General features: G+C 33.8%; 1 protein-coding gene across 1 annotated transcript; it reads right to left on the bottom strand.

Annotated features, from left to right (window-relative positions):
• Window positions 1-13,731: 13,731 nt before the first annotated feature.
• Window positions 13,732-14,508, bottom strand: LOC128551909 (tigger transposable element-derived protein 6-like). The gene has a single exon (XM_053532864.1). The coding sequence runs from the start codon at window positions 14,506-14,508 to the stop codon at window positions 13,732-13,734; it is 777 nt and encodes a 258-aa protein (XP_053388839.1).
• Between the last annotated feature and the right edge of the window lie 256 nt (window positions 14,509-14,764).

Here is a 14,764-nt window from a genome sequence, read left to right as displayed (position 1 = left end):
AAATTGTTTCATGCAGTTCGATTTTAGGTATCCTTTGTTTATCTCTATACAGGGTTGTAAAATAGTGCACATTTGACCAATATACATATAAACAAAAACAGTCTTTTCAGGATTCGTTTAGTTGCGTCATGTTTTGTTCTGAAAAGTAAATTTCCTACAACTTAGAATTTTCTTAAATTGACGGTGAATAATAAGCATTTGGGTTATTATAATTATTTCTCTTATGCACCAACTTTAAAATAAGTGCCAGAATCTAATTCCGTTTAAATCAGATTACTATTTCCTTTTGATACATTTGATATACATAATCTAGTAAGAACTGGCTCCCCTGAATTCAGTATTCACTACATATAGAACATATCAGTCAACATCTTTACACATTGTGTTTTAGGTCTAAGGTAATAGTTTGATGCCATCTTACCAAACAGTCTCTCATGTTTTCAGACAGATGTTTATGTCTAGTATTTTGTAGCGATTATTATATATAACTATGTATTATATTGTACGAAAACCTGGATTAAGACATTCAAAAACAAATTGCAGCCCAGAAAATACTGACAGCAAAAAGTGTAGAGATGTGTAGTACAATTAAAGTGTCAGGTCTACCAAAAGCTGCTACGGAAGAAATTCTTTTAATGTTTTTTGAAAATGAGAATCGACAAGGCGGCGGAAAAGTTAAAAACATCCATATCAACAAGGTCGATGGATCCGCTCTAGTTGAATTTGAAGAGGAAAAGGGTAATTATGTCATAATTAAGGTTGAATGAAATCATGTTTCAAAAGTGGACTTGTTTAAACAGTTTCTCCTTTATTGTTTTGTAGTCCAATGAGCACATTTTGTACAATTGTTTCGTTTCAAACATTTTCATACATTGCATTCCAGATGTATAAGTGGTCGTATATAAAATATCTTACGATTTAATGCTCTGTCGGATGATAATCTTCGGAATATACAATATTTAAGAGAACAACGGTAAGAGCAAGACGCAGAATAAGAATAAATTCAGTTATTATAATAATTAAATTAATGATCTATCAGCATGCAACTTTTCGATAAAAGAGCATAAACTTATACTGATTAGTTTGCTTTAAATACAATTACCTTTTAATGTACAAAGAAAGCCTGACAATAATGTAATTTAATATGAATATAATTTTCATACGATTGGGAAAAACTTATTACATAATTTTTGCTTTTCTTTTATTTCAGCTGTCGAAATTGTTCTACATAAGCGCCCTATAACACTATTAGGCTTTGAAGTAAATGTGCAAAACTTTGGTAAGTACATATTTGAATTATCAAAATTATCAATGGGTTACCAATGCACGCCCGTAATTGGTATTAGGCTGTTGTTGGTAACGGTCTTATGCATTATGTTTTATGTTCTTGGCTTTTGACCAGACATACATTAGACTATGATATATCAACCATATGCTTACAAAGGAAATCATTAAGAGTATGAGAACAATTTATTTATATTCTGAATACTATTGTTTCATACAGTTCAATTTTATGTATCCACTGTTTATCTCTATACAGGTGTGTTTTCAGTTACTGAGACAAGTACTTACACAAACTGTTATAGGTGACATATGTATAAGATTTCTAATATTTGAGTTTGGCAATAAAACTGGCAATAATCGAATTATAGCAGGCTTTATGCATGTGTAACACGACAATTGATACTTGTGTTATGTACTTTTGACTTAACGACTTTAATATGGACCATATCTGGAAGGTTTTCGATCTGGTTAGTAATCCTTCGACTGGAACATATACACATAATACATATGAACATGTAGGCGTGTCCTGCCTAAATATGAAATCTGGAGTAGCACTAGAGGCTACAGTAGTTCATATATACATTTATGGCTGGCTAATTTTAAGTATATGGAGATATAATGTTACGTTGTGACTGTACATGATGAGTACTATTTATGGATGTGCAGGTAGCTGTATCCACCTTACAGTTTTATCATCTTAGGATAAAAATATCTTGCGTACACAGTTTTGGAAAAGTTGTTATGACCAACTTATTCACTACTAGTTTTTCACTTTTGACGGACGGACTGACTCTCAAAGTCTGTGGGTAAAGAAGCAAGATACGTAGCCGGAAGTTCTAGTAATTAAGTCAAACGCTTGAAGAAGTTAGTCCAAATTTCGAGTTAGTAGGTCAAACTTTCTAGTCACTAAATCATTATCTCGAGATAATAAGTCAAAGTTCGAGTAAAATGTTTCGAGTTAGTATGTCAACATTCGAGTTAATAAATAACCCGCATCTCTCAAAATGTTTCTTCGAAATAGAGAATAACAGGCTACTGTCTTTTGATATCAATGTTATCAGGTCGAGGTTGATATGGGCTGGAAGGGGTGAGGGAACCGAACCCCTTCCGCCCATATAAGCCGAGACCAGATAACATTGATATCAAAGGACAGTAGCCTGTTATTCTATTTATCATGAAACTCACACAAACTGCTTAGAACAACATATGTCTTCATCTCTTATTTAGTAAAAGATGTCTACTAAAGCAAAAAAATTAAATTTATATTTTACGGATTTGAAAATTCATCCGCCCCTGAAACATCTGAACGAAACAATACGGCAGCCATATTGAATTCATTTCCGACCATTTTTTTTTAACTTTCTGATATTCTTGTAAAAAAGTAACAATGAAATACACTCTTACCTGCATAAAAAATCAAAAATCATTCTCTTGAATAAACCAGAACATGCTTTATTTCCATTATGAAACATTTGACACAGACAACTACATGTCCAAAGCGCTGAAAATTTCACTTCCAGTTCCAGACTCACATCAGAGTCTCTGAGATACTTTAAAGTTTTTAAAATCACTAAATTTACACTGATCCAAGAATTATAATTAACTGATCCAAGAATAATAATTAACACAAATAGTTTTGCTAATACTTAATAAAATGTGCATACCTTAAATTAGGCATAAATCGAGAATAAGTATATCATACATTGTCAAGTGTATTGAAAACCTTTCCAAGAATCGATCCATGTAAGCATTGTGATGTCATGATGAACGTTTCACAATGACGTCATTCAGTGCTATTGTCTGTGTGATAAAATTAGAGACAACCATATTCGAGGAAATCTGTTGAGATTACAGAATCTATTTAGAAAAAAAGTTGTGCAACATCGAGACTGGACTCTGTAATAAAATTCAATCTGGAATGATGTAAAAACTAGTCCGTTAATATGGGAGGGGCTTAATTTTGATATCAGGTCATTGACCTGATAACAAAATAAAATATCAGGCAAGTGATATCAGGCACTTTGCATAGTAGTTGCATGGTAAAAACAAATAAATGATTCATGATATTCATTACTAAACTCTATGACAAAATTACGATTCCATATTTCATTTAGCTAAGCAAACGGAAGCTGAAGATATACAGCATACAGAAATTTTGGTAAAAGGTATCCCGGAGACTGTTACAGAAGAATACCTTACTTCGTTCTTCGAGGATGTAAAGCGACAAGGCGGTGGCAAATTGAAATCAATAGATTTTAACAAGTACAGGCATTCTGCAGTCATTGAATTTGAAGACCATTTAGGTAACTGCCAAATGAACAACTATTGGCGGATAATACATATAATTTACTTTAGACAAAATGTACTTTAAATTATTTAAAAAAAATATCTATTTTATTCATCTATACTGTATATCATGTCATATGTCGGCAACACATCATTTGAGGTCAATTTACTAGCAACGTTTGAATATATACCCATACCTATATCATTCGTACTTTATTTTATCGTATTACAGTACAGCTATATTAGCGATATCATTGATCAATTATTTGCATCTGTCAAAAAAATGTAGGATACGTCCTATTTTGTACAGCATCCATATATGCTCGTAAACGATTGTCACTTTTGTTTGATCTTTTGAAACTTTAGCGAAATTGTTTGCAGCACTGACAAGAGTTCTTGAGAATATACCAATAACAATAAAAGGAACTGAAGTTGAGGTGTGCGTTTTCGAAGGATCAAATGTTGTCGAAGTGAGAGGATTTCAGACAAACAAAACAACAGAAACATTATTACGGCAGTATTTTGAGGACGGACAGAAGTCAGGGGGCGGGGATGTTGTGTCAGTTGATATCAAAAGAAGTACAAACGTCGCTATCGTCACATTTGCAAAACCTGAAGGTGAATATAATAATATATGCGTATACTCACAAAACATTGTGTATGTTTAATACTGCTTTAGCTTTATGATACTGGTAGCCGCTTATTGAAAGTAACTATGTTGAACCGTATCACATCGGAGAAGGAACACCTTCATACAAAGGCATTAATTTTCATGTCCTATCAGAGAAATCGATTGCTAGAGAAGCACCTTTTATATAACAATAAATTTCCAGTTATGTTTGTTCTAGCGAGGTTGAACCGTAATTGTAATAAAGACAATGTTTTTCAAAAATGATCCGCTGTATTTTAAGCTAATTGTCTAAAGTCGTACACATTCGACTGGGAACAGGCTTATTTATCTTATCATTGTAAAGACCTCAAAGATCTTTTTTCTTGTTCACATTTGGTAAAAACAGCTGTTTAAATCTTTTTCCCAATCGATAATTTCTTTGTATAGAATCCCTCTAGTCATCTGCTTTTTTCCATAGTAAATAAATTCTGAAAAGTAGATCCCTCGAGAACACTTAGAACAAGGCAAGCAGTGAAAATTGCAGACTCAATTTAAATGAGTCTGTTCATGAGCAGAAATGGAAAACGCAACACTGCCCACGCCCCTAGCACCGACTAATACAGACTGCGTGAGTCGAAAGATAATTAAATAACTAACTGAAATCATCACTGATACCTTGCTAACACAATGGTTTTCTAATTTATTTGAGACTATACTAGTTACAGTTTGATTGAAAGAGTTATTTAAGGTACAGTGAGTGTGTGAGGGAAAGATGGTTTGGGTGGAATTTGTCACATTTTATACAGATATACTTATTCATGTCCTAATTTAGATGCACATATGTTACACCAACTATTTCATAGGCAATGCTGCAGGCAGTTTATCAAAGTTATTTCTTACTTTTACATTTAAAATACAATTGAATATGGAAGAACAACTTCAAACTGGTTTTTTATTTATTTCCAACTAGTTTCGGCTTTCAATGCCTTAATCAGGGGTATAATGTTTACAATAAATAACGTTGATGACGTCATGTAGAATACAATGTCAAAACGTATGCAACAGCATGGCGTAATTTAACATTCAAAAACATTATACATAGACAGAAATGCACAATGTAAAGGATCTATGAAGATACATTATTTCCAGAGAAAATGCAGATAGCAAATAGGATATTAAAGTCTGGAAAAAACTTGAACATTTATAATGCTTTTTACTGTATTTTATATATCAAAAGTATAGAATTTACTGATTATACAGAGAAAAATCATAAAGATTAAAAATCTTAATTTAATTATTAGTACAAATATTTCGAGTTCATACCATTTGGATAAACAGTGTCTTACTCATGCATCCAGTAAGTCTCCCTCAGTAGACGTTTCCAATCACCATTTTTGTGTTCTATGGGCATGAATGAAAAGTCATCAATTGTGTGAAGGTTGGAATTAAAATGTTCAGAAACATTTGTCAAAGATTCAGGATAATGGTTTATATCAAAACAATGACTTTTCATGCGTTTATCGCACATCTGGTTGGTCTGTCCAACATATTGAAAATTACACCTTTTACATGTAATAACATAACTTACATTTTTGGAACTACATGAAAAACTCTTTCTAATTCTGTAGTTTTTCAAAGTTGCAGAAGATTTAAAAATTGTAGATTCATTCATACATTATAATAGGCATTCATAGCAGCAGGGACAATTGCTACACCGTGTCAATCATGATTAACAGATAAAATGTCTTTAAATAATTGATACTATGTTTAAGAGGAATGTCCTGAGCAAGTATTTGGATAAATATACTATTTCTTTTAAACAATGATCAGATTTTGCTATTTAAAAATTATATGTATAAACAATATTATTTTGTACCTATATTTGCCTTTGTAAATTATGCCAAAGGCTCAAGGTAAGCTTTTGTGACCGCTCGATGTCCGTCGTCCGGCGTGCGTTTAGCGTCGTGCATTGTGTGCCTACACTTTCTAAAAAAATCCTCTTCTTCAAACCACAGAGTAGATTTACACCAAGCTTCATAGGAATAATTCTTGGGTTGCCTCCTTTCAAAATTGCCTAAAAGAATTGAAATCTATGCTTAACTTTGGTTGCCATGGCAATATATGAAAAAATATTTAAAAATCTTCTTGTCAGAAATTGTTTGCCACATTTTAAAGATATATTGTAGAAATGATCTCTAGGTGACCCTCTATCAAAATTGCCTTAGCCGTTCTGTTTCGGTATAAAACATGGCCGCCAGGGGGCGGAGCTTATTTTTCTTATATGGCTATATTTTAAATTCAAAAAAACTGGGCAGATTTACACTAAACTTCAGGAAAATGGTCCTTTTGTGGCCACCTTTCAAAATTGCCCAAAGAATTGAAATCTATGTAGAACTCTTGTTGTCATGGCAACCGAAAGGAAAACTTTAACCACAGTAGCTAGGGCTTTGATATTTGGTATGTGGCATATCTAATGGTCCTCTACCAAGTTAATTCAAATTATCCCTCTACGGCCAAATAAGGCCCGCCCTGTGGATAATATGGTTTTCATAGACTTATATGAGAAAGTCTTTGAAAATCTTCTTGTCTTAAACCACAGGCTTAGGGCTTCGATATTTGTAAAGTAGCATCATCTAGTGGTCCTCTACAAAGAGTGCTAAACCTACTCCTCCTAGGATCAAATATAGACCCGCCCCGGTGGTCACATGGTTTATATAGTCTTGCATAGGGAAAAATCTTCTTGTCCAAAATCGCAGAGCTTATGGCTTTGATATGTTATATGTAACATCATCTAGTAGTCCTCTTCTCAGATTGTTCAGATTATCCCTATAGGGTTAAATATGGCCTCGGTCAGGATTTCACATGGTTTATACAGATTTATATGGAGACAAACTTTGAAAGCCTTCTTTCCAAAACCACAGGGCCTAGGGCTTTGATATTTGGCAAGTATCATCATCTATTCGTCCTTTACGAAGTTTTTTATTTACCAAAATATTCCCCTAGGGTCAAATATTGCCCCGCCCAGGTCCGGGTCATATAGTTTATATAGACGTGTACAGTTAAAACAAATCTTCTGGTCTGAAATCACAAGATCTAGGCCTTTGATATTTGGTATGTAGCATTGCCTTATGGTCCTCTACCAAGCCCTGCCCTGGGGACCATAGATTTACATAGACTTATATTGGAAAAACTTAAAAAATATACGAATTAAGATTGTTCGAATTATGCCCCTAGGGTGAAAAGAGGTCTCGTCTCTGGGGTCACTTGTTATATAGGTTGTATAGGAAAAAATACTTAAAAATACCAGATCATATTTCCTAGACTGTTTACTTATAATTACCTGATGATCCCAAGAGATTAGGGGTCACCTGACTGTGACCTTGACCTACTGACCTACTTTCTTGTTTTTTTTGTTGTTTTTTTTTTTTTGTTTATTTTTACAGTCTTGACATGTGGATGACATGTACAGAATTGCACATCAATCTTAAAACTAACTTTCAGTGACCATGAATGTGACCTACTGACCTACTTTTTTGTTTTTAGTTACCGTCTTGACATTTGGGTGACATGTACAGTTTTGCACATTGATCTTAAAACTTACTTTCAGTGACCATGAATGTGACCTACTGACCTACTTTCTTTTAGCATTAGTTTGATATTTGATACATGTAGCTGATATTAGTCAGGTGAGCGATCAAGGGTTATCATGACCCTCTTGTTATATTTTTTGGTAAGACGCGGTCAGGGAAGTATAGGTGGAGATTAAAAGGATTTAAATATTCTCAAATATCTCTGCTGTTCAGTACCCCATTTCCGTTTCATTGTCTTGTTCTGCATTGTCTTCGTTTCTGATGTTGGTGGTAACAGATCCTTGGTTAAATAATCTTTTTTAAAATTTTTCGACACATCTGCGATAGTGCGAAAAAAGCAGTACATGAACAAAGGTCATCAGGGCTTTTTATGTCAGCAATGCACGAACGTTTTCAAACTTATCCGGGTCAGTTTCAATTCCTTCTTTGCTGACTATGTGTCCTTGAAATTTAACTTTTTCTGCAATGAAGAAACAGTAAAAGTAGTCCAAGTAATTTAGGTATATGATACAGATCTTGCTTTTAAAGTCACCTAAACACTCTTTTATGAGTCTTTGGTAGGTAAAAGCAGAGTTGGATAAACCGAATGGTGGTCCCTCAGTAAACGCTATCCTTTCCGTGTGACTGACTTCCATTTCTAACTGATAGAAACCGCTTTTGATATCTAAAGTTGAAAGGGGAAAGGCGTACGAGTCTATAACTGTTCTTTAATTAAGCATTCCATAATCGACACACATTTTTGACTTTCAATTCTTCTTTCAAACTTCTTCCACATTACTAGCTTGAGGAGATTTGGACTTCGGTATAACAGCACTACTCAAGAGTTGTTCTTAAACACATCTCACTTCATCAGTCATACATGGAGGAATGGGTCGATTTTTCTGTTGATAGAAATTCCATTTAAACGACAGATCTTATACTTGACTTTGTTGCAATATCCAATATTTATATCACTAGTTGAGCCGATATCTTTTTTTTTTTGTTTAGTAATAAGCTCGTTTAATTTGTCTATCTTGCTTGGGGTAAAAAAATGATTGTATGTGTATATCATCGCAGATATGATGGCTGGTAGAATTCTGTAAGTTATCGAAAACAGTTTCATCCACTTTGACTGGTTGCATCCCGCATAAAATGGCTTTTGTTGATATCGTGACAGTATGATTAATTTTGGTAAGTTGGTTGTAATCTCTAAATTCTTTCTGTAACAAAAGTAGTTATGTCTATGAAATATGGCAGTTGAGAGATTTCTGTCTCTTGTAGAATTGCACATGTAGGGCTGTAACCCAAATTTTTATGCGTAAAAACAAAGACAAAATATCAAGCCTCTGATATTGATAATCTGATTTGGATCAAGTGTAACTTCTGATATTTCGGCACTTCTGTCTAAAGGAATTTTATCTGTATTCTTTTAGAGTTCTATTTTTCTGATTGCGGTGCAACAAAAAGATAGTTACAAAGGTGCGTGTAACTTAATTTTCTGTAAAATGTTGTATCCGAAATTCCTTCTGTAATCTTTCATCATTTCACTCAAAATATTAGTGCCATTAAGTCTGGGTCTCTTATTATTGTAGGTTATATCTGTAACATTGAGAAATAAACAATGCTGTTCTTTGCAGTTTGGAGTTTCATGTGTAGATGATATTGTTTCAATATGGTATGGTAATGTGTTACCTTCTGCACATTCAGTTTTCAAAAATATTTTTCACTGGCTAAAGCAATTTATCAAATAAATTGTTCTCTTAGTTCGGCTGATGGTTCTTATACAAATGCCTTTATCTATAAGTGCTGGTGTAGAGATGTTGCTAACCAAGATGTCAGCTTCATCAGACTGACCTACTAAATAAGGACCTTGTCTTCATAAGTGGCGTTGCTGGTCCCATAACAGAAGCATAATTTAGTGAAAATGCTCTTGACAGTATTTGGCAATGTTTCCTTTCTTAATGCATAGGTAACAGGTAACTGCCTGTGTTGTATATTTGACATCTGCTGGTCTGAACTTGTTAGACCCCAAGGGACGGATAATTTCCCCTCCTTTGTAGCCTTTTCCTCTATTTGCATTTAAAGGTTCTTCTCTTTGTTATTCTAGTATAGTCTGCCAATATCTGAGGAAAATGTGACTTCTGATGGCATTTTTGTTAATGCTCGGATATTAGTATAAAAGTGGTCCATAGAATCAAACATAAAATTTAAAAGGGGCTTCACTTTCTAGGATTCCTCAATACAGTATACTGGGGTCAAAGGTCAAATGAGTGCATTTACAAATAAACTATGCCGCTAATACCGCTTTCCACTCGTTTTATCTTGATATAACCAACTAAATTGGTTTAGATATTGTGTCTCAACGCCTTTTAGTATTTTGTTTATAATATTGAAAATAATATAATAAATTATATGTAATGTATATTATATTATATAGAATTATATATATCTGGGAAAAGTGTCATGCATATACTTCACATGTTTTTCTAAATTTTATATGTGGATCCACTGCAGAAATATTTTTGGTACTGTCGTATCCAAGAGTTACTTTAATGTCATTTCAAGGTCACAGACATATCAAAGGTCAAATCTGAACTTTAGGAAATGTACTTCTAACGTATTAAAGATAGCAAAATGGTGCGTATATTAATAATATACTCAACAACTCATCTAACTCCACACCTGTTTTTTTCCTTTTATCTCTGTCAAATTTTGACAATTTGAATGGAATTTTTACACAAGCTTTAAACGATTATTTTTTATAATGAAACATAACAATTATCATAAATTTATTTGATCGTAAGGGTAGCAATAAGGTAACCCTTAAACTAAAAGTCACATAGTAAATTCCAAATCAAAGCACTGCACTTTGATCCTATGAATTTAATGAAATTTAAATTATTATACAATGTATCACTAAGTTTAGTTGAAATGGAACATCCGTCAATATTTAGATATAAACATGTTAATTTTATATAAGGTTTGTGACGTCATTACTGATACCACATTAATGCTTAATATGGAATCAAGAAGTACATTTATTTCAATAATTATCAAATTTTATTTTATATCCTTTTGGGTGAAATACTGAAATATAAGTGAAAAAAAAATATATTTGATAATTTCACAGTGAAAAATATCAAATATATTTTTCACTGTGCTACAGTTGGGACTACTTTAAAAAAAATCCTCTTAAGGTGCCTCAAACACTGCCAAAAGTAACTTCCCCTCTATGCATTTCGAGTGACTTCCCCTAGATTGTCTACAAGCAATACATGTATATAACGTTTTGACGTCTCCTTACTGTCAACTATCATCACTGCCGAATGGGAAATAGGTCCTGAAGAGCCATTTGGCGACTTCCAGGTGAAAAAAGAATTTTCTGAGAAGTAGATCCTGATGAATTACTCGTTGCTAATAAAAACAAGAACACTCGTTACAAAACTGTCTATGACACGAAGCTTGTGAATGCCTTTCTGATGTCAAGAAATGAGGACAGGTTGATTCATTTTATTCCCCCAAAGGAGCACAACAATATTCTCTGCAATTTCATTTAGGCAGTAACAAAAAAGAATGGATCGAAGTACGAGCCTATGACACTTAGATAGACACATCAGGTCTTTGGGAATTAAGATATCAATATTTATGGACATAGAGTTTGTTAAAACAAGAGCTGTTTTAAAAAGATGACATCAAGAATTGAAGAAAATTGGTCTTGGAAAAATAAACAAAAGCAGCTGAGGCACTTGACGATGACCTAATTACAAAAATGCATGAGGCTGATACCATTTAAACAAACTATTCAAGAGCATTACTTCATTCAAAGTGGTTAGTTTGCCCATCTTCTTTTGTGTACGGGCAAAGAAATTCATCAGTTGTGTTGGTGTGATGTAAAGCTAAACCTGCAAATCACATCATGCAAATCTCAGTACACAAGAACTTGAACAGCATTAACAATTACAGCAAACTAAACAAATGTTCAAAACCGCAAGATATCGGACATTCTGTCAAATAAATCAACAAAACGTTCCTCCACCATTGTTTGCAGCCCTGGCCATCCATCAACTTCTGGCCCAATTAGTATTGACATTATCCCTCAGGATTTTTCATTAGTTCAAATATTCATGGCAATGTGATCATAACTATGGGCAGAAAGACTGATATTCAACATCTGTCACAAATAAATAGCCTTCAAATGTCCTGCACTCAAGATTGACCTTCAATCCTAGCATCGCCAGTTTTTCTGATTTTCCTCGTCGGAGGCCATATACAAGAATCAAGTGTATTTGCGACTGTGAGTAACAATCGGACTTATTGAAATGTTTGACAACCACGTAAATATGCAAACACTTTGTTCCTGAATAATTGTATTTTCCAAAATATTGTATTTTTTCAACAGTTTTTCCTTATCCATTAAAAGTTGTGAATTTATTCACCACAACATTCTTACAAATGAAATGAATTAAAACAAAATTTATTGTATACTTTTTATTAAAAGTTATTTCACTTTCACAAAAATATTATTTAGGTGAGAGATATTTCCGATTCGGCTATGATGACAGTTGACAATCAAGTAATTAGACGTCAAAACTTTATACATGCAAAATTTATACATGTATTGTTTGTGAACAATCTAGGGAAAATTTATTGTATATTTTTGTCAAAAGTTATTTTACTTTCATAAATTAATGTCAGAGGTCAATATTGGATACATGTTTCTTTTAATTTACTCTTTCGTACTTCAGAGAGAAACAGATTAAATTGTTAACGTTGTTTTCGACATTCTTTCATTTCTAACATTTTTATGAAAAACATGCAAAATTGTTTTACAGTTTTGTCAGGAGTTCTTTTATTTTCACACTTCAGAGGAAAATTTAGACTTTCATCTTTACAAAATTATGAAATAAATTAAAATCGGTGGTGCTTTATCGGTTTTGTTCATTTTCACAGACAACTTTTTTTAAAGCAACTGTTGTTGCTTCATTTAAATTAAATAAAATATTAAATAGAATAAAAATTTGTTGTAACTTCAACAATCATTTTAACTGTATTAACTTAAAGACATAATAGTTTTAAGTGTTCGAGTGTGTATTTCTGCTGATCGGATAAAGCCGGATAATGCGGCCAACACCATAACCACTAGATCACCTGTCCTCTCCCATGAATTAAAGTGTTTGAAACAGTGAAATGTTTAACACTGCCCGCCTTCACGCCACTGTTTGAAACAGTGAAATTTATATTGCCACGCCCCTTCGTGTCACTGTTCGAACTAGTGAAATGTATAATACCGCTCCCCTTTAGCACACTGGAATAGCGATTTGACAGCATAAGCCATTTTAGATAATGCTTGAGAGAATTCGCACATTTAATACGATCTCACGAACAGACTTGATCAAACCGATTTTGCCATTTCTACGTTATTGCGTTCGATGCTTTAGACCTGTCAACAGTTAGTACAGTCGAACTATTATTCGCTAGATCTCGATAGGACAAGCAAATTTTGTTCGAGATATCAGTAGTACCAGTCAGCGTAAAATGTACATTATATAGATATTATGCCGGGACCTGACGAGTTCGAGCCAAGATTAGTGAGCGAATAATCCGAGTTAAAGTCAGTGAGTTATAAATACTGCTCCCCTTTACGCCATTGTTTGAAACAGTGAAAGTTATATTGCCACTCCCCTTCGTGTCACTGTTCGAAACATTGAAAAGTATAATACCGCTCTCCTTCATGCTACTGTTTGAAACCGTGAAAAGTATAACACTGATCCCCTTCATGCCACTTTTTGAAACAGTGAAAAGTATAATACCGCTCCTCGTAATGCCACTGTTTGAAACAATCAATCAGAAGTATAAACTTAAATTATAACTGCTCCCCTTCATGCTACTGTTTGAAACAGTGAAAAATATAATACTGCTCGCTTTCATGCCACTGTTTGAAACAGTGAAAGTTATAATACCACTTTGCAGGTAGATTCCAATCTATTTCACTGTTGTCACAGGTCGGAATATCATCATTGATATTTCACGGATGTCTGTACCATATATACCCTGACTACGTGCAAGCTCTATGAGCGGAATGTCATCATCCGAATCACAGTCACTATGACTTTCAGTCTCAATTGGTGTCTGTCTTACTTTTTCGAACCCACACTTGTCAAAACACTTCATTGTTGTGGTTGCGTCAACAGTTTTCCAAGCTCGATTAATCCAGAAGATAGTGTCCAACACAGATATCTGTTTCAGCAGTTCACTACCACTCTGAGTAGATTTCTCCATCTCATTAATAATATGCTGACTCTGTTGCTGATAGAATTTAGGTTTCTTGGTTTGAATGATCCCCTGATCCATAGGTTGTGCTACTGATGTCGTGTTTGAAGAGAGAAACACCACTTTTACATTGCTCAACTGAATGTTTGGATGAGAAGGCGCATTGTCTAGGAACAACAGAATATTCCTTTTTTGACGTTTCATCTGCTTATCAACACTACTTAACCATTCCTCGAACAATCCGCTGTTCATCCAACTTTTCTTGTTGAAGCGGTAAGTTACCGACAGAGAATCAACATTTATCCTACTGAAACACCGCGGCTTTCGCGACTTCCCAATGACCAATGGCTTAAGTTTTTCACCAGTCATAGATGCACACAACGCAACAGTAATCCTGTCTTTGGCTCTTTTACCACCAGCCAGATCTGAGCCTGCAACACAGAATGTTGTAGATTTCCCCTGTTTGTAAAATAAACTAGTCTCATCCATATTGAAAATGTCTTTAGGTTCATAATCCTGGCACACTGTCGGTAAACGTTCCTTCCAATTCTCAACACGATCGTGTCTGAAAAGTCATGTTGATTACTTTTGTTATTGATACATGTACGACTAAACATAATTTATATATACATAATATTATGTAGCATTTCAATCTTCTCTGAAGTTATCCCTGCTTTTTAGATCTCTATAAAGTGCAGATTATTTGAAAAGTTTCGCATGCACCTACCCGAATTATTGAATCACT

This window comes from Mercenaria mercenaria, unplaced genomic scaffold (assembly GCF_021730395.1).
Source record: "Mercenaria mercenaria strain notata unplaced genomic scaffold, MADL_Memer_1 contig_1827, whole genome shotgun sequence".
In the NCBI taxonomy this organism is placed as follows: Eukaryota; Metazoa; Mollusca; class Bivalvia; order Venerida; family Veneridae; genus Mercenaria; species Mercenaria mercenaria.
The sequence above is the reverse complement of the archived record's forward strand: the minus strand, read 5'-3'. Positions and strand labels throughout refer to the sequence as shown.